General features: G+C 44.4%; 2 protein-coding genes across 2 annotated transcripts; one reads left to right on the top strand and one right to left on the bottom strand.

Moving 5' to 3' along the window:
* Positions 1–9102: 9102 nt before the first annotated feature.
* LOC108119443 (ADP-ribosylation factor-like protein 2) lies at positions 9103–10217 on the bottom strand. The gene is made up of 3 exons (XM_017232628.3): positions 9615–10217; positions 9407–9493; positions 9103–9341 (listed from the first exon to the last, which is right to left on the bottom strand). Exons 1-3 carry the CDS (start codon positions 10215–10217, stop codon positions 9243–9245), a joined length of 789 nt encoding a protein of 262 aa, XP_017088117.3. The 3' UTR covers positions 9103–9242.
* A 2872-nt stretch (positions 10218–13089) lies between these two features.
* LOC108119444 (uncharacterized) lies at positions 13090–19488 on the top strand. The gene is made up of 5 exons (XM_070277010.1): positions 13090–13246; positions 13298–13351; positions 13404–13579; positions 13636–13979; positions 14035–19488. Exons 1-5 carry the CDS (start codon positions 13242–13244, stop codon positions 19246–19248), a joined length of 5793 nt encoding a protein of 1930 aa, XP_070133111.1. The 5' UTR covers positions 13090–13241; the 3' UTR covers positions 19249–19488.
* The last annotated feature ends 239 nt before the right edge of the window (positions 19489–19727 follow it).

Raw genomic sequence — 19727 nt, 5'->3', positions numbered from 1 at the left:
AATTGAATTGATCGATTGCGATCCACAGGAAAAGCAGATGCTAAAGCCAAAGGACCCTGCCATTTTCCCTTTGACTTTCAATCAATTTCCGTTTTTCACTTTTTTTTTTCCGTTCAGTTTTTCAATTTTTCACTTTTACATGCCAGGTAACCCAATATTCTCTCCATTTCCATAGCTCTTTCTATTATATATGGTATATATATCTTGGGATTATTTATTGTCATCTAGAGTGAACCTCTAAGGTTGGGAAACTAAAGACAACACTACGTATGAGTGATATTGTACTGCTCTCTTATTTTTATTCAAAAAAACTTGTTTGGAAAAATATCATAAATATATAAATTAGTAAATAAATCAACTATCATAAATAGCCTTTTATATAAAATGTCACTTGGTCCTTTTTATTAAAAATAAAAGGTCCACTTCATTGTTAGATGAAAGCAACTATTGTTGCTTTCGTCAGTCACAGTCACTAATCACTCTCCAATAACAAGTGAGACCTGACCGACCAACCGCCCGACCGCCCGCCCGCTCGGTGGCAGCAGTGTCATAATAAAAATAATGATGTGACATAAAAAACAAATTCCTGGCCACAATATGTGCCTTTTCAGGACACTTTGCCGTGCCGCCCAGTACCAACCCCGCCAGTCCCCAGGATTCCACAATGTATTGTCATAAATCTTTCATTGATTGCAAACGAAGACATCGAAGACAACGTCACACAGGAGGGATTGAGTGTCTGGTGGTTGCTGTTTTGTGGGCTCACAGGACTACCCAGGACTGCTGCTAGGACTGTTAGGACTCCCCGCAAAATAGAAATTGTATAAAGCGGCCAAGCTGAAACAGATATAAATATTTTAGCCGACGTCGCCAAGGCAGCCACGACTGTTGCTCCTTTTTCTTTCCTATATTTTTGTTTTTGCTCCATTCTTCCATAAATACTCTAACAATTGGGATTTTCTAAATTATACATAATAATGAGATGAGCTTGAGGAATGATTTAAAAGGAGGTTTATTTATTTTTAAAGAGCTTAAGTTTAAGGCAGTTACGAATATATGACATTATAGGAAATTATTGGGATTTGGAGTAAATTTTTCAAGCAAATATTGGGTTTTAAAGGGAATATCTTGAAAAATATTCTAAATTCTTAAAGAAGAATTCTTCTTATCTAATTTATTTGAATATCTTTTCTTTATTGGAATATCAATAGAATCACTTTCTGCAAAAAGATTATGAAGAAATGTTTTATGAATGAAAAAGTATTGGATATTTTTGAGTTTTTGGGAGTTATTTTTTTTGGAAAGTGTTCTTAGTGTAACCATGTTAAACAAATATGAAATACAAGTATAAAGCCTATTTTCTAAAAAGAGTATCTGATCATTCGTTGTTCTTAATCTTATGGCTTTTTCTGTTCGTTTATCTTGTTTATCGAGGATTTCATTATGGCTGTGTGGCTTGCTGGTTTGCGTGTCTTTTGCTTTGCGGTGGCTTATGCCGCCATTCGATTTTGAAAATGTAAATCTCTTGTCGTCCTCGTATCTCCAGTCTTTGCCTCTATCTCTTACTCTCTCTCTGGGCTATTGCTGTCTTTGTCGATGGAGTTTCCCGCTAGGAGTTTCCCTGGCTTTTCTTGGTGTTGTTCTCCAGCTATGGCGGCGGCGGCATCGTTTGTCAACATGTCGGCAACGCTGATTGGTGATTTCGATCTGAATTATTAAGTTGCTTTTAATGCGTTTGCTTTTTCAGGTTTTGCAGGTTTTTGGCGCTTTTAGCCTTGGCAGCTGGCTTGGCTTTCTACCGTAGTCTTTGTCTTCACTTTCTCGCTTTTTTGGAAAGGTAATCAATTGGGCCTATTTGGGTCTGATTTTTTGGGTGTAGATGTTGGTTTTTTGATAAAAATTTTATTTTATTTTATATAAAGATTAAATATATACGCTTTTTTGTATAACTACTACTTTTTTGTTAGTTTTGTTAATTTTTTTTGTATTAATACCCTAGTTCTCTTAATCTTTACGGGCAAACTTCGTAATTAGGAACCAAGCCTGCAACTTTCACTTATGCTTGTGTTTTAATTTAGTTAAATATGTTTCTTAAAATTTAATTAATGTATATTAATTTTAGGCCAACATCTAAAAGATTTTCAAAACAAAGAACCTTTAATATTTATAATATTTTTCATGCCACTTGAATCATGAAAGATCTATTAAATGAAATGAGTATTTTATGGTAAAATATGTATACAGATTAAGCTTATTATATTGAGCTTTTAGATTTGTATTAAATTTGACTAAAATCATAATAAACTTTACTTTTTTTCATAGCAAACTTGCAATACATTGGAATATAATTGTTTAATAATTTTATGGATTTTTTTCAGATGATATTAGAGCTTATAATTTAGTGAAATGGCTTAGTATTCCATCTGTATACAGCTGTATAAGCACAGATATTCCTTTTTAAAACCTAAACTAACAATTTTCCTATCATAATACACATTTTCTTAGAATTTCAGACCATTTCATAGAAATTTTGTTTTTATTATTTATAATGTAGATACATACGTAACCCCTTTAAAGCCCCTAATAGCTTCAAATTCATGTCAATAGCTTGGCTTGGCTAACAAGTTTGTGGGTCCAGTGTGTTATTTGTATAAACACGTAAATATACACATATATATATGTATATTCATGTAAGTATATAGTTATTCGAACTTCATAAATATGCCCCAAATAGGACTCTATCAAAATGCCAGGACTAGAGAGAAAGGAGCCAAAGGCGCCGCAACTTGAGCGGCAACTAAGCAAGTAAATTGAGACACGACGGACACGTGAGTTTGATAGATTGAAGGATATACACACACACAAATACACACATAAGCTAACACACACACACACACACACGTAGCTTGAGTATCCTTTTGGCGTCTGGCATCCTGGCATCCTTGTGATTGCGCCTGTGTGCGTATTTCATTAACGTCGCCTTTGAAAATCCATTCATTTATCAAAAGCAAACTTCAAACACGCACATCCTGCGTATGTGTGTCCTGTCTGCATGCCTCTACGAGTATGAGTGTTTGTATGTGTGTATGGGTATTTGGCAGGCAGGCAGGCAGGATGTGCGGCAGATACTGCAACAATTTAGGGAACGTCGTAAAAACAGGACGAGAGCCAGGAGTGAACAGGACGAGCGGCCAAAGGGATCAATGAAGTATGCCTAAGAATCTGTCATTTATGACACATGACATACTTTATGAGCCTGGCTCGGCTTTCAGCTTTCAGCCTTCTGTCTACTGTCGAATGTGGACTGTCGTCCTGCTGCCGCTGCAGGACTTTCCTCCAGGATAATAACAGCGGCGATAATAAAGATAAGCCAAAGCGAAACTTGGCCGAAATGCAATTGAAAGTTTTGCTCTTGGCAACTTGACGCCAAAAACATAAAATCCTGCGTGTCCTGCGGCCGTGCGTGTATCTGGCTTCCGTATCCTTAGTCCTTAGTCCTTAGCGCTTAAACCTCCCCCTTATTTTCCCTACACTAGACCAAAAAAAAAAAATGAAAGTCCTTGTATGTATTTGTAACTCTTGAAATCTGCTCGTAAATCTCATAGACTTTGCTTTATCGAAGGACTCTTTCTCTGCCTGTTGTGTGGCTGCCTTCTGCCATGTAATCCTTTTTCTTAATATTTTCGCTTTTTTGGCTCCTTGGCTCGTAAAGCGCCTGGGAATTTATATTTATGGTTTGCTTGCCATGTTGTACACACACTTGGAAATATCATATGCCCGCCCATTCCATACCATTCCATGCCCCATCCTGTCCCATCCCATCCCTTTCGAACCTTCGTCCTTCGAAAGCGAATTTAATGCGCTAATTTTGTGTGGAGATTGTTCGCCTTCTTGGCATATGGAGGACATCCCTGAAATTATCCTTCAGGCAACTGTGAGACGATTTTCTCCAATTTCGTGGCTTGTTAGTGGCACGTCCTTAAAGGTAATGCTTTTCGATTATTTAATTGGTGCTTTGGGGATTGGATTTTGTGGAGTTATAGGGTTATTTTTTCAAAAGGTGTTTGGAAGATGTTTTTAATATTTTTTAAAACGTATATATTTATTATAATTATATTATTTTTTCTGATATTTTATAGAGCAGCTCATTACCTTTTGGAAAAATATATAAACTCCTCTTTCAGACTCCCTGAGAACGAAACACACAGAGCCCTTGACCAGAGCCCTTCCACTCAGCTCCTCCTTCTGTCAGGACTCGGGACTCTGCCAGGACCTCTGTGCCCCTTACTCCCCGAGTATTATGAATTAAGTAGAAGGCATCGCGTCTCGCAATAATTGCAAACTACTGAAGCATTTAATATTTTGAGTGCATTTCCGCGTTACGCGTTGACCAAAAAAAAACCAAAAATAGCAGAAAGGAGGCAGGAGGCGGACAGGACTCGTATCTGAATCAGAATCTGAGACTGGAGAACAAATGGAATTGAATGAAAATCGAAAGTCGATGGGGGAAAAATTCCGTGAGAGATTTCCCCCTTTTTTCCCTGCCAACCCAGAGGGCGTGGCGCCGTGGGTGGAGAGGTCAGTTCTGGCCGTAAAGTTAATAAAGAGCCCCGGGGGCGGTAAACAATTTGCGTTGCGAAAAGTCGAGGGGGGTGGGAGGGAGACGACCAATACACAGCGAGAAAAAACATGGGGCTGGTGGAGGTGGTGGGTTTTCGGCCGAAAGACCGCTTAAGGCAAACCAACGGAGTGCGAACTTGAAATTCTAATTGGCATTTTATGCCGAAGGATCAGTGACGAAGGGGAGTGACGGAGCAAGGCGGATCCGATGGGTAAGAAGGCGTGGCATCCTCCGCATCCTCAGATATCCCCACACCTCTTCTGGAGAACAGGTGTGAAATCGTTGACGAATTCTCACGAATACGTTTAATCCGCTTTCGGATTTTTGCAGTTGGTGGGCAGGACAGTGCCGTGCCAAGGATACCACCGAAATGGCAGTGGATATTGCCTAAAAATAATTATGTATTTTTCTTTAAATATAAATCAGGGTTTGTTTTAAGTTCAAGGATATTGTTTAGGTTTAAGAAGACTTTTTCAAATTAAAAGTATTGTGGAATCTTCTGGTTTCAAAGGCATACTCTTGGGGCATTACACTTTTTATTTTAGTTCTAAGTTTAATTATAAGTTTAAATTGAAAAAAAGTATTGGTATTAACTTGAAAAATATATGATTTTAAGCATTGACTTGTCCAAATATTAATTAATATTTAAGAGGTGTTTTTTAAATCAATTAAGTTATAAAAACCAAAGAAAATGTAAGTCATAGATCTTTTTGTGAATATTTCAGTTTTTAAGAAAGTTTTAAGTCAAATACTGATACAAGCTTGGTCTTATTTCATGCATATATCCTTTGAAGCCCAAATATATCCTCTTTTTTTAAGCCCACAAAACAAAATTTACCTTTTAGAGTATCTACTGTACAGTTTGCCCATTGGCCGCTTTGCATTTTGTGGGCGATATCATGTTAGATTAAAAAGAGCCACGTCCTCCTCGCCGCGTCCTGTTGTCCTCTGTCCTGGTAGCCATCTCGTCCTTCCTCCTTTTGGCCGGCTGGCCTGGAAATTAATTTCGTGCACATGTCCAGCAGCCTTTTCGCCGCAACTTTGTTTGGCCCTCTCACACAATAACGTATCGCATATCGGATGCGGATGCGGATGCGGATGCGGATCCCACCACTTGACCAAATCGCACTCCGGTCTCACGTGTTGACCGCAAATGTTAAAGCGGCGTGACTTTATTCGATTATACAAAATACGGGAGGGGTGGTGAAGTGGGAGGGTGGCGGCCAGGATCCCAGGACATGGGCGGTGGTTTAGGTGCAAGGTGGGTGCAAGGGAGCGTCCTGACGGAAAAGTTACGTAAAAACATTAGAGCCGGATCCGTTTTAGCATAACACCATTGTGAAATTGAATCCTGTCCGCGGCAATTGTTTTTCTGACTCATCAGGATGGTCAGAATACAGTGTGGGAAATTTTAATTAAAGAATTTGTTAGATAAAGAAAATAAATTACTCGGGTGAGTGAACAAAAAATATTTCAATTATATTTTTAGTATATATATATATATTAAAAATATTTTATTATATATTTATATTTTCATGGTCTTGAAAACTTTAATAAAAAGGTTCTTCAAAAGGGTTCTTTTGATATCTAAGCGATGGCATCATAGGCCTTTTGGCTGATAAATAAGACTTATTCTTTTATAATAGTAGTAATAGTGATAGTAATATTAAAAATAGTGTAAGAAAAATCTTAAAATAATAAATTTTTTATTAGAAAACCCATTTTTTTCTTAATCCTCTAGGTATCCTCTATGTATACAGCTTCTTCAGCACACAGCAGGAACTTCGCCACCTACCTGGCCAACCTTCCAAAGTAACTTAATAAAAAAAATGTTTAAAAAACATATAAATAATTGTTAAAAAATTATGTGCTATTCATAAACTCTTAAGAATACTTTAAGTATTCTATTGAGTATCTTGTCTTAAGTATCTTAAGAAGGCTATTTATACTATTCCAAAGAAAGAAATGCCAAAGGATTAAGATACTCCCCGGCAAGTATCCTTGACTTACCTTAATTCCCAATCTCCAATCCAATCCCCATCCAAAAAAGCATCAAAAAACAAATCCAAATTTTATTTACAGATCTGCAATTGGTATCAATTTATTTATTTGGCATCGTGGGGATTTGGAAACGCTTTATTTTGAGAGAGTTTCGAATCCGAAAACGATCCATTGGGTGCTGACAGCTATCGAGTTGACGGACAACTTTGAACAAGTCCTGCTGATTAATGCGCTCCTTGCGAGCTTATCGTCCTTGGCATTCGTATTCGCGGAGATCCTGCGTTCGGTGCCGAAGGGGGTTAAATGTTAACCCCTGAGTTGCCGGAGTTGTTTGACAACTCGTTGGGCATAATCGTAAAAAGTCTGCAAAATGTCCATAAATGCCGATTAAATCTTTATTTTCCGCCTTGGCGCACGCGGCAATCGAAAAGGGGGCGAATATGTATATCCTTGACGAGGGTTGAGGTCCTTGTTGTCCTCTTTTTTTCTGTTTTTTTTTGTCCTTTGGGATATTTGGTTACGCGTTTTTGAGTTTTTTTTGACAGACATGTGACAGCGTGGTGAGGCGCGATTCTGCAACCTGATGATTTAATAACTCGCCCGGGATACGGATTGGTTAAGGATTACTACTACGAATCCTTTTACCACCCCCCTCGATCCACACTACTATCGAAGCTATCCTCCTGCCAAGGACATTGACCGGAAAACTAATGGTTTGGCGGCGGGGTGGTGGTTGCAAATTTCCAGATGCCTCTTTGCCTCAAAAACTAACCACCCAGGATAACGGTGAGCTCTCCTTTTTCAGTTCCTGTTTTTGTTGTTGTTGTCACCGCAGCATATCCTTCTTGCATGTGTGTATGTGTGTGTGTGTGTGTGTGTGCAACGTGTGTGTGATTGATGACAACTCGAATAAGCGATGATTGATGCTTATTTTACACTTTTCGCTACAACACACGGCGACACATGTTTATTTGGGTGCGGGTATGGTCGGGTGTCCTTGTCGGCATTGGTATCGGTATCGGTGTTGGTGATGGTCTTGTTGTTGTTGTTGGTATTTGGTTAGTGTTATTGTCGGTGAGCCTGTCCTGTGTGTTCCTGTGCGTCCTGGGAGTTTTGGCAAACTGCAGCGGCCAACCAGAGACACTGATGGACGACTAACTAGTCCTTGTTTTAAAATTTAATTTATTGTTGTTTGTGCAAATAAAACTATGCGATTAGTAAAAAGTTTATAAATTTATTCCTCTTTAAAATATATGTATTAGTTAAAGAGTTTTTTATATACAAATTATAGAAAATAAGGATAGAAATTACTACATAAATAGAATAAATACTAACTTAAAGGTCCTATTTCATGGCAAGTTTCCACACTCAATTAGTTATTTTATTTTTCTAAAAATTCTTAAATATTTTAACTCTTATTTCTTTAACCTCTAGTGTCCTTTGGAGGATTATTAAGGGCGCACGTTCACGTACCGGCGTCTGGAGACGCCGACGAGCCGCAATCATCAATGTCACCATCTAGAATCTGTCATACACCCCATATTATACTCCCACACACATACATATATATATAAAATATATATATATATATATATTTGTGTAGTACTTTCGTCCCATCACCCGGTGAGGGTGGGAGAGTGGGTGGGAATCGATATGATGGTATTAGTAACTTCTTGTGCCTGTGCATGCCATTCTGCTCCTTGTTATCCTTGCGGTTTGCTTATTGGTGTTCGGCAATACATCATCGACTGGCTGACGGGTGACCCCCCGCCCCCTACCTCTGGTGATTCACCCCCTCCACTACCCTCCTGTACATATCTACAGGCATATCCCATCAGGATGTCTGGCCAGATCAGGGTTTTTGCATATATTGCAGTGACGGTCAAAATAATAGCATTTCACATTATAGGCCAGAGAAAAAGTGAGGAGTTTTCATGATAAATGGGAGAAGTGCTTAAGAAATTATAGAAAAATAATAAAATTAAAAAACTAGGTAATATAAAGATTATTATGGGTTAAGATGAATATAGAAAGTATTTCAGGAAAGATCTTGTCATCCAAAATAGGTTTAATTTCCATTCAAAAATGTTATTTTAGTTTAGGTCTTGAAATAACTAGGCTTGGCAGTAAGTATATAATTTTTTGAATTTTATAAATTAATTTTCAATGAAACCCTTAACTTAAAAATCTAAAATTTCTTCTTAAAACCTTCCTTCTCTTATTTTCATGAAAACATTTGTCTCTACCAGTTCGAGAAGCTTTTTAGAAATCTGTAATCGGAAACCAAGTGAATCGTCAAAATGGACAGCTCATAGTCCTGCATTTCGAGTCCTAGACACTTGAGTCATTTTGTAATTGTTAATTAGAGCTGACATCGTACAGGGCATTGTCATAAATCAAAATATAATATATATACATAATTCCCCAAACAAGTCACAACTATTGACAAGCAAGTCATTCGAATCTATTTGATTTGTTACAGAAATTTCACATTTATTTTCAGCTATTTAGTTTACTTAATTTCTAAGCAAAAAAAATGGCAAAACTAGCCTCTGTTTTAAAAAATTTCTTTCATATTTTTTTTTGGCACTTTAAATGCGCTCTTGATCACTTTTTTTTCTTAAGGATGTTCTTCTTCAGTCTCGGCAGGACGTATGAAGAATATATTTGGAGGGGCGGTACTTGGACGTCCAGAGGAGGCTTCATTAGATGGCCATAACTGTAAATAATTAATTAATTTTTGAGAGTTAATATTTATTTGTAAAAATATTATTTTAGTAGAACCTTTCTGTGCTGACGTCGAAAACGTTGACGATGGATCTGGGCCAGTTTTCCGGTTGTGAGAATCAGTTTCCTGCGTTGTTGCCAGGCCTGTAACGGGAAAAATATTACAAAATTATTAAAAAACTCTTAAAACTTAAATACTTAAAAATATAATAAAAAATATATAAAACTTTAATTATATTCTAAATAAAAATACTCCATAACCCACCTTCATATTGACATCGTATCGAACCCGTTGCTCCAATTGGGACTCACTGACCGCAAACTGATGGCACAGCCACCGGAAGCCACGCTGCAGATCCTCCGGGTCGTCCATGTCACAAATGAGCAAAGGACACCCGCAGGACGTTGCCAGGTGGTCGAGACCGAAGGCATTCGCCACATCGTACAGCTGGACACCGTCACAGTATCGGGAGGCCACCAAGAGGACCGGCTTGCCGGACATCTGGGAGTCTTGCAGGCAGGTCCTTAGCAGGCGAAAGGTATCGTCCAGCTCCTCGGGACTCTGGCTGAGATCGAAGCAGTAAATCAAAGCATGACTGGAGGCAAAGTAGTGATGCCACAGGCGCTGCATCTCCGGATTGCCACCCACTTCGGTGAGCTGGAGCTGGAAGTCCGGAAACGCCACCGGCAGGACCTCGAAGCAACGCACACCGTTCGTGGCATCCTGGTCGTCGGCTGGACGCGGTGTATTCCGGAGACGGTGACCCAGCTCGGTCTTGCCGCTGCCCGACGCGCCCAGCAGCAGGATGTGAAAGTCCTTCGGAGCCGGTGAGGATTTCAGGCAGCAGCAGGAGCACTGCAGACCCATTTATACATCGGCCATGTCGCGTTGCTGGCGGTACGGGATATGATTCTGCGATTCTGCCACGACAATGGACTACCGATCACCAGGAGTGTGGAAAAATGTCTTGTTTATTTACCAGCCAACCGGTGGACAGCTGACTGGAACAGAAAAGCCACGCTAGTAGCCATGACGATGCCGTGTTGTGGCCCGAAAAGTTGCCACGACAACGTCGCATTTTCCACACGAGGGATGGTTTTTGGGCTTCAGTTTCAGTTTTAGTTCTAGTTTTAACCACCGCCTTGGTATTTTCTCTGAATTGTTCCGATTTAATGGGGCTTTAGTTGGAAAACTACCCGGGAAATTCTTTTCTAGGGTTTCTTTGAAATTGGTTATGAATCGAAAGAGCAAAGACTTGAAATGTAAGGAGTTAGGCTTCTAGGGGAGGTTTGACTCAATAATAGAGCTTTCAAATCTTTTTTTTTTATTTTTCATATATTTTTTTAAATTAAAACTAGGAGTTTTAAATCCTAAATTTAGCTGTTAAGTTAGCCTTTCCTAAAATTTCCAAAATAAATAAATAGGCAACCCTTTTTCACAGAAACTTCTCTTTTTGGTTCAAATTTAAAGCTTTTTAAAGGTTTATTATTTTTTAAAAATTAATATTTATTATTTTAATCTTAATTGTAATATTGTGTTTCATCTTTTAAAGCTTTCCGACCTTAACAGAGTTGATTTTCAGCTTCGATTTCGAAAAAGCTATACAGAAAGTACAGTGAGTCTAGTTCCAACTTTAGTCGCTTAAAAGCTTCTTTCGTCACAAAAACATGCAGAGAATTTCCCCAAAAAGATTTCCCTTTAAAAAATATCCCACCATGTCTTAGGAGGGAATTTAAATTTCCCTATTATTATATCCTTTTCACAAAACCCACTCCACCCTTGGCCTGTTCAAAGCCAATTGTTTGCTTGTTGAAGCCAGACTTTGTAGTTATTGATTCGCTTTTCGCATTTCCTGCTTCCCGCTGAAAGCATGCTTTCAAAGCAAAGCAAAAGCCCAAGCAGGACTACAAAATAGCCTTAGAAAGAAGGACCAAGGACCTAGGACCCAGGACCCATGCATGCACACATAATGTATCTTTGATGAAGCTGTGGTGGCCGTGGCTTTTGTGGTTTCTACGAGTAGCGTGTCCTTTGGCTCCTGTATTCGGCTATCCTGGGAGCTCCTGGGACAGCCTGATACATTCGCTAATCGCCGTGTGTGTGTTGGCCATAAGCCCTCCAACGAAAATGAATGGAGGTCCTTTGTGTTACGCCGTTGCATTATGAATCCGTAAAGCACATCTGCCGAAGGTCCTTGGCCAGCAAATTGAAAAGTAAGCAAGCTAAACGTTCTCGGGCCTGAGAATTTTTGGTTCGGGAGTCGTCTGTAGCCGCAGGACAATCTTTGCTAGACTTCCTTCCTGGAGACTCCAAAGGATACTTGAAAAAAAAAATCATATAATTGATATTTTAATTCAATAAGAGCTATGGTTTAGGTTTATTATTAAAACCCGGTAGTTGGAGGGTAAAGGGGCATTCTAGACTCTCTAATATGATTAGTCTTTATTTTTTTTGGGAATATATATTTTCTCTATGTGTAGACTTCCTTCATATGAATATATCTGAATGCTGGGCACACATTAGTTTTGCATGCCGTCGCCCTCGTCCATTTTAATATGCGCATTAATGCGGCACAAAGCGGTGCGAAAAGTGACAACCCCGCCTCTGGATGGCTGGATGGCTAGATGGCAGGAGCAGGACATGCCAGGATACGGTAGGATGGTTGATGATGAGCGAGGTGTGTGTAGCAGCGCGAATGCAAAATGCAAATACGCGGCTGCTGGAGCGGCAGTTGATTGCTGTGCTGCTGCTGCTGTTGCTGGTGCATGCCCCGCCGAGTGGCACTCTGAATGTTCCCCCAAAAACCCTATCGTACCCAGTGACTTTATAAATAGAGATCCACCCTCCACACCGGCATGTGGACTCGGGCTTAAGTCAAATATTTGCAGATGGGCTGACGCCCCGAGGAGGCCCAAGCCATTCTTGGCTAAATGAAGCGGCTGGGAGGCTCCAGACCTGGCTGGCCGCAAACTTGGAAAGCTGGCCCGGCTGGCTCATTCGATTATTCCAACGCAGCGCAGCATCATTCCGTTTGCTTTCCGGCTGCCTTGGGTGCTTTATCCTTGGGCCTTATCCTTAACCACATGGCGACGTCATATTTCCTTCTAGCAGGCTTCTTCCTACCACTTGTCGAGTCGTTCACCGTGTTCTCAACAAAAAAAAAAACGAGAAAAAAAATAGAAAACCAGCTAAGAAAGGACGGTGTGACGGCGACGGCAACGGCTTGCCTCGGATTTCATTTCCGGCATGTTGCGGTTACGTTAAGTAACGGAGATTGCATCGCTAATGATGCAATTGTGTTGAGCGGAAATGAAAGCGGGCACACCTTCGCGCGGAAAGCCATCCACTAGGATCTATCAGGATTCTATCTCCTGGCATCCTTCTGGCAAAGTCTAAAGTCCAAAAGCCTGAAGCCCAAAGCCAATGAAGCCGAATTGGCGGGAAAACTATGTGCCCGCTAATTGCATCTCCTTTGACTTTGCCTTCATAGAGGGAGCGGAGAGAGGGAGAGGGAGTGGATGGAATAAAACGGTAAAAGCAAACGACAAAGGAAAACGGAAGAAGTGAAGAGCCTTTCTCTGCGCTTCTCAAACAACCTGCTTTAATGAGCTCTCCATAATTGTTTAATTGGATAAGAAATAGAGTCACGGATGCTTGACACACTTCCCCAGGGTATATGATTCGTGATGTTTTTTTTTTCAGATTTTTCAGAATAAAACATGACAACTCGAAGGCATCTCGTCAGGTCGGAGCAGCCGCTGACCTACTGGCCTATTGATTTTTCACACACACACTTTTCTATCCCACTGCCAGACAGAGACCTCTCGAACGTATTCCCTCCCCCCAATACATATTTCTATCCAGGCCGAAGACCAACAACCATCCAGCAGTATGAGGTGAGTAGAAATCTGTGGTGTAGTACTTGGCCTTACCTTCCGTCTTATTAGCGGAAAGTGCTGTGGGAAATCATCTTCAAAGTGTTCCAAGAAGCGTGAAAATAGGTAAAGTGCTAGTCTCTTATTGAACTGTTCCCTGATTTTATCTTTATGGTAGAAACACAAGCAATAACCACAGTTCCAGATGTGTGTCGCAGTCGCAGGATTTGGCCAGAACGCCAGAGCATATGCGTCCGGGACATTGCGGGCCAGTCCGGCAATACAATCCCCGGGACTTTGGCCTCACCGGAAACGAGGAGTGGCAACATCCACGCATGTTCCGCGACATGACTTGTAAGTTATAGACTCTAACTTACCTCATTCCTCCCAAGAATATACTCCTTTTGCAGATGAGACAAATGCCAGCTTTCGTCAGCCGCGGGCATGTCGCCAGCCGTACTCTTCAACGCCGGCGGCAATGAATCTGAGCAATCTGCCGGACGAGTGCCTGGCGGACATGTCTGCGCCCAATTTTGAGAGCAGCCGGCTGGAGGACAGTGCCCAGGAGTGCCGGGGTACCCAGTCTCCAGACAGGAGCCACTGCAGGACCGGAAAGGAGGGCAGTCGCTATGCGGATGAGGTCTACAACGAGATTGTGGAGCGATTCCAGACGCTGAGGCGGCGCATCGCCGAAGGAGATCGACTGCGGCGGGCCCAGAGGAGGGCCCTGAAGGAGCTTGAAGCTTCCAGACGTGTAACTATTTTAACCGAAACCTTCATAACAATGCTAATAACATCGCCTTACGCAGACTACGGAACGGAAGATCATTACCCATCACGATCCCTGCGGCCATGTGACGAGTCAGGTCGAGGTGATGACCATTTCGAACTCAGCACCCGAGCACGACTCGAATGATCTGGACTGTACCCCGACCGGACCTGGAGGTGAGCCGGCGCGTCGCCTGAACTTCTCCAGGGCCCACAGGTCGGAGAACCTGGACGACATGACTATGCCGACGTGCCACGACGCCTCCATGCCGGAGGAGTGCCTCGATGAAATGACGATGCCCTCATACTCGTCTCGCGGGGCCAGCTTGAGGCCCGTGTCCTGCCTGGAAGATGAGACCATGCCCTCGTTCGGGCCGGCTTCCGGAATGTCGCGCCGGCAACTGTCCATGCCCAGTGAGTGTCTGGACGATGTTACGGAACCCTCGATGTCCAAGAGTCGATCACGGCGATCCTCGAGGATGACCAATGAGTGCCTGGAGGATATGACGATGCCCTCCTTTGGAGCATCCACCACAAAGTCCTCCAGTCGCTCACCGAGATCCTTTAACTCTGGAGTAGATGGCTGCCTCGAGGATGTGACAATGCCCTCATTCGGAGGAGTATCGAACTCTTCCCGGCGACAGCCAACGCTCCCGAGCGAGTGCCTGAACGACGTGAGCGCTCCATCCTTTGCCAGTCGCGGGCAAAGGTCCATGCTCGTGAGGTCCACCCACTCGACACGATATGGAAATACGGACAAATGCCTCGACAACGTGACAATGCCCTCGTTTGGAGGTGTAAACGATTCGTCCCGGAGATCGTACAGCCTGCCCATGGAGTGCCTGAACGATGTGAGTGCGCCCAGCTTCGATCATAGTGCTTCCCGAGGAGATACATCGCGAGTCTTGAAGCAGTCGCACCGATTGAGGAGGCGTTCACTATCCTCTAGAGGGGCTCCGATGACCAGTGAATGCCTCGAGGATATGTCCATGCCTTCTTACGGAGGCGTATCCTCCTCCTTCCAGGCGAAAACCCCTCGCGGTCACCAGATGCCAAGTGAATGCCTGGAGGACATGAGCATGCCGACATGCGGGGATGTTTCTGGGGCCTCCAGTCGGCGGCACCACAGTCGACGTCGAACGAGATCCCTCTCCTTGAAGTCGCCCACTGAGTGTCTGGACGAGGTGAGCATGCCATCCTTCGGTAAAGTCTCCAGAAGACGGCTCTCCATGCCCAGCGAGTGCCTGGACGACGTCAGTGCCCCGTCCTTTGCCAGGAATATGTCCCAGGGCAGCAGTCGTGGACAAAGATCCCTGCCTGTCCAGAACCTGGACGACATATCAGCACCGTCGTTTGCCAACTCCACGGCATACGGAAACTCGTCCTTTCGAGGAACTTCAAGGTCGGCGAGAGCCAGAAGCTCGAGGCGTGCCATGGGCAATATCTTATCCGGACGAGAAGCGTTCTCGGACGAGTGCCTAGACAACGTGACGATGCCTTCCTTTGGCGGCGTTTCGGGTGCCTCGAGACGCAAGTCACAGAGATCCATGCCAAGTCAAAATTTGGGGGATGTATCGGCGCCGAGCTTTATGAGTTCTGGGCGTGGGGAATGCTTGGACGATGTCACCATGCCATCGTTTGGGAGAGCAGCTGCCTCCTCCAGAAGACAGATGACTCTGCCAAGTGAGTGTCTCAACGATGTAAGCGCTCCGTCCTTTGGAGGGAGAAGCTACTCGCGAGGAAACAGTCGCACTCGCAGATCCTATGCCTCCCAAAACCTCTGCGATGAATCTGCTCCCTCGTTTGCTCACTCCTCAAGAGATCCGATGACCAGTGAGTGCTTGGAGGATGTCTCCATGCCGTCCTTTGGTAGAGCTTTGTCGTCCAGTTCGCGTCGTCGTGAACCGACCCTGCCGAGTTGCTGCCTGGAGGACATAAGTGCCCCATCTTTTGGTGGAGTATCCGGGGCCTCAAGAAGGCATGACTCTAGCTTGCCGAACGAGTGTCTCGAGGACGAAAGCATGCCGTACTTTGGTAATATATCTGGCATATCTCGCGGCCAGTCCACAGCAATGCCCAGTGAGTGTCTGGCGGATATGACAATGCCCACGTTAGAAGATTTCTCAACCAACTCCAGACGTAGAGCGTCCGTGTCCCAAAAGAGATCTATGAGTCCCAGCCAAATGACAGCGCCCATTTATGCCCGCTCCAGGCGGGGCATGATGCCCGAATGTATAGAGGATATGACGATGCCGAGCTGTGGGGATGTGTCGGGCATATCACGCAGCAGGAGTCGTCGTCAAAGGACAATGCCCTCGCAGAATATTTGCGATATATCCGCGCCCTCTTTCGCCAGTTCGCACCGAGGCCAGATGACAAGCGAATGTCTGGACGATATGACAATGCCCTCCTATGGAAACGGTTCTGGAAGACCTCAAGATGCCAGAAAAATGTCTTCCAGAATGGAGTCCACACGCAATGAATGCTTGAACGACATGACTATGCCCGCCTATGAGAGTTTCGGACGAGATTGCAAGGCGGAGGTGTCCAGACCGACAGGGGCAAGCTTCCGAAGTAGAAGTGCCATGTCCAGGTGCCGACAACCCACGATGACTGACGAATGTCTGGATGAGATGACCATGCCCTCGTTTGGCGGCGTTAGTGGCTCCTCCAGGAGGCAGCCGACTCTGCCGAGTGAGTGTCTGGACGATATGACCGCTCCGTCGTATGGCAGAAGCACTTTACGAGAAGCGAGCAGAAACCAACGATCCATGCCTTGCGAGAATGTAGACGACATATCGGCGCCAACGTTCGCCTCTTTTTCCAAACAAATGACCAACAATCAATCCGAGTGTCTGGATAACGTGACCCAGCCCTCTTTTGGAGGCATTTCAGGAGTTTCGAGGGCTAGAGCCGCGATGACCAACGAATGCCTGGACGAGGTGACAATGCCTTCCTTCGGCGAAGTGTCTGGAGCATCGAGAAGAGGTCTCTCCCAAAGGCCACGATCGACGCCCTCCGGCAATGCTGGGGCCTTGGATTGCACTCCTTGGAGAAGCCATCGTCGTCAGCGATCTTGTCCTGTAAATAGGAGCGAGTGCTTGGACGATGTGAGTGCACCGAGCTTCGGCAACACTACGGGAATGTCCTCCCGGCGGGGTCAGCATCTTACCAATGAGTGTCTCGAGGATGTCAGTGCTCCAAGCTTTGCCAGAAGCATGAAAATATCTCCAAAAAGAGGTCAGACCATGACCAGCGAGTGCTTGAACGATGTGAGTGCACCCAGCTTCGGTAACTCTACGGGTATGTCCTCCCGGCGGGGTCAGCATACAACCAATGAGTGTCTGGAGGATGTCAGTGCTCCCAGCTTTGCCAGGAGCATGGAAATGTCTTCAAGAAGAGGTCAGACCATGAAGAGCGAATGCCTTGACGACGTTACTGCTCCCAGCTTCGGTAACTCTACGGGAATGTCCTCCCGACGAGGTCAGCACACAACCAATGAGTGTCTGGAGGATGTCAGTGCTCCCAGCTTTGCTAGGAGCATGGAAAAATCTTCAAGAAGAGGTCAGACCATGACCAGTGAGTGCTTGAACGATGTGAGTGCACCGAGCTTCGGTAACTCAACGGGAATGCATTCAAGACGAGGTCAGCAACGCACCAATGAGTGTCTCGAAGATGTCAGTGCTCCCAGCTTTGCTAGGAGCATGGAAATGTCTTCAAGAAGAGGTCAGACCATGACCAGTGAGTGCTTGAACGATGTGAGTGCACCGAGCTTCGGTAACTCAACAGGAATGTCTTCAAGGCGAGGTCAGCAACTCACCAATGAGTGTCTCGAAGATGTCAGTGCTCCCAGCTTTGCCAGGAGCATGGAAATGTCTTCAAGAAGAGGTCAGACCATGAAGAGCGAATGCCTGGACGACGTTACTGCTCCCAGCTTTGGTAACTCTACGGGAATGTCCTCCCGGCGGGGTCAGCATACAACCAATGATGGTCTCGAGGATATCAGATGGGGTCAGCCTTTGACCACCGAGGGCCTGGACAATGAGACTGCTCCTAGCGGAATGTACTCCCAAACGACTCGCGAGTGCCGGGACGACGCAACTGGACAGTCCATGGGACGAGGTGACACCGAGTGTTTGGATGATGTGAGTGCGCCCAGTTTTGGAAGAAGTATTTTGATTTCGCAACGACAGGGACACCAAACCACAAACGAATGTCTGGATGATGTTACTGCACCCAGTTTTGCCACCAGTTTGGGATACTCCACAAGACCTGGACAACAGTATCCGTCGGAGTGCCTGGATGATGTGTCGATGCCCATGAACCTGTCGTATAATACATCCGAACCCAGATCGGTGAAGCATCGGCCAATAGACGTCTCCTATCCCTCGGAGATGTTGACGAATCAAAGCTGTCCTCCCTACTACTCCCAAAACGAAATGGATGATGGTTGTCCAGATCCATGGGGAAATGGAACTGAGACCCGCTTGGAGGACGAGAGCATGCCATCCTGCCAGGAGTTCGTGGGCCATCCTCGGAGTCATAACCTTACCATGCCCTGTCCCGATGAACCGGAACCCAACTGTTGTTGCTCCGGAGAAAGAAACCCCAACGACTTCTTCAGTTCCACGCGAATCGAGCAGACACCTTGCCAGAATCAAGAGACAAAAGAGAAGAAACTTGAGAAAGAAAAGAGCTCGAAGGATTCGTCTAAAAAATCGCCGCCTGTCGTGAAACAGGTTACGGTGCGCAGCTCCACCACGTCGGTTACCAGGGTCTACGAAAACCATCCAGATCACAACGATACAAGGTCTCTGCACTATGAGCAACGGGCAGGTGACCCCAACCGAACTGAGCACATCGAGGACACCTCGATGCCGATGATGGAGAGAACACCACCCGAGGCCCCTATCGGATACCTCTCCGACATCACTGAACCCACATTCGGGCCGTCCTTCAACTCGACGGAACCGAGCCAGCCGACCAACCAAAGCGGCTCCTACCACGGCTTCACCTCGATGGACAATTATGTGCCCTTCGATGAGTTGGTCGGGTCACCAGCCCCCAATACGACTCCCGGGCGGTCCAAGTGTGTCAATCGCAGCAAAAATCAGTCGAAGAATCAGTCCAGCAAGAAGTCTGGCAATCGCACTCGCAACACCTCGGCTTCAAGGTCGCCGACCCAACCGTGTAACACGGTCAGCACTAATTATCCTTACGGAAAGCCCCATTGCCAGAGCCGGCCACCTTGCTAGATACCTCCATCATCGGCTTGGAGAGAAATCCAAAAGTTCCTGGGGAGGGAACCAAAAACACAAGCCAAAAACTCAAAAATCAAGACAAAAAAAATTCAAAAACAATTGGAATAATTTTTGTACATCTACCATAAGATAGATCAGTATTTTACAACACATTGAGGCAATTTCCGATGCAAAACAATGGCAAAACACAGTGCAGAAATACAAAAATAAATATAAAATAAAATTGGTAACAAATCGTTGAAGGAAGCTTGCAGCGGAAACGCGTTCATTGTTGCCTTTTTCTTTTTTTTTTTTTTGTTCAGCCGTTGGGCTTGAAACTCCTTTCTCGCGATAGTTTGGCTTTTTGTTGCGCTGTTGGCCCGATAAAATAACGAACGAAGGCGGAACCAGGGGGTAGCTATACATCCGTGTATCTGTAGCTGTATCGGGGTATTGGGGTATCGGGGTATCGGTGTATCTGTATCTGCAGCAGA

Source organism: Drosophila bipectinata, chromosome XL (genome assembly GCF_030179905.1).
Source record: "Drosophila bipectinata strain 14024-0381.07 chromosome XL, DbipHiC1v2, whole genome shotgun sequence".
Classification (NCBI taxonomy): Eukaryota; Metazoa; Arthropoda; class Insecta; order Diptera; family Drosophilidae; genus Drosophila; species Drosophila bipectinata.
The sequence above is the reverse complement of the archived record's forward strand: the minus strand, read 5'-3'. Positions and strand labels throughout refer to the sequence as shown.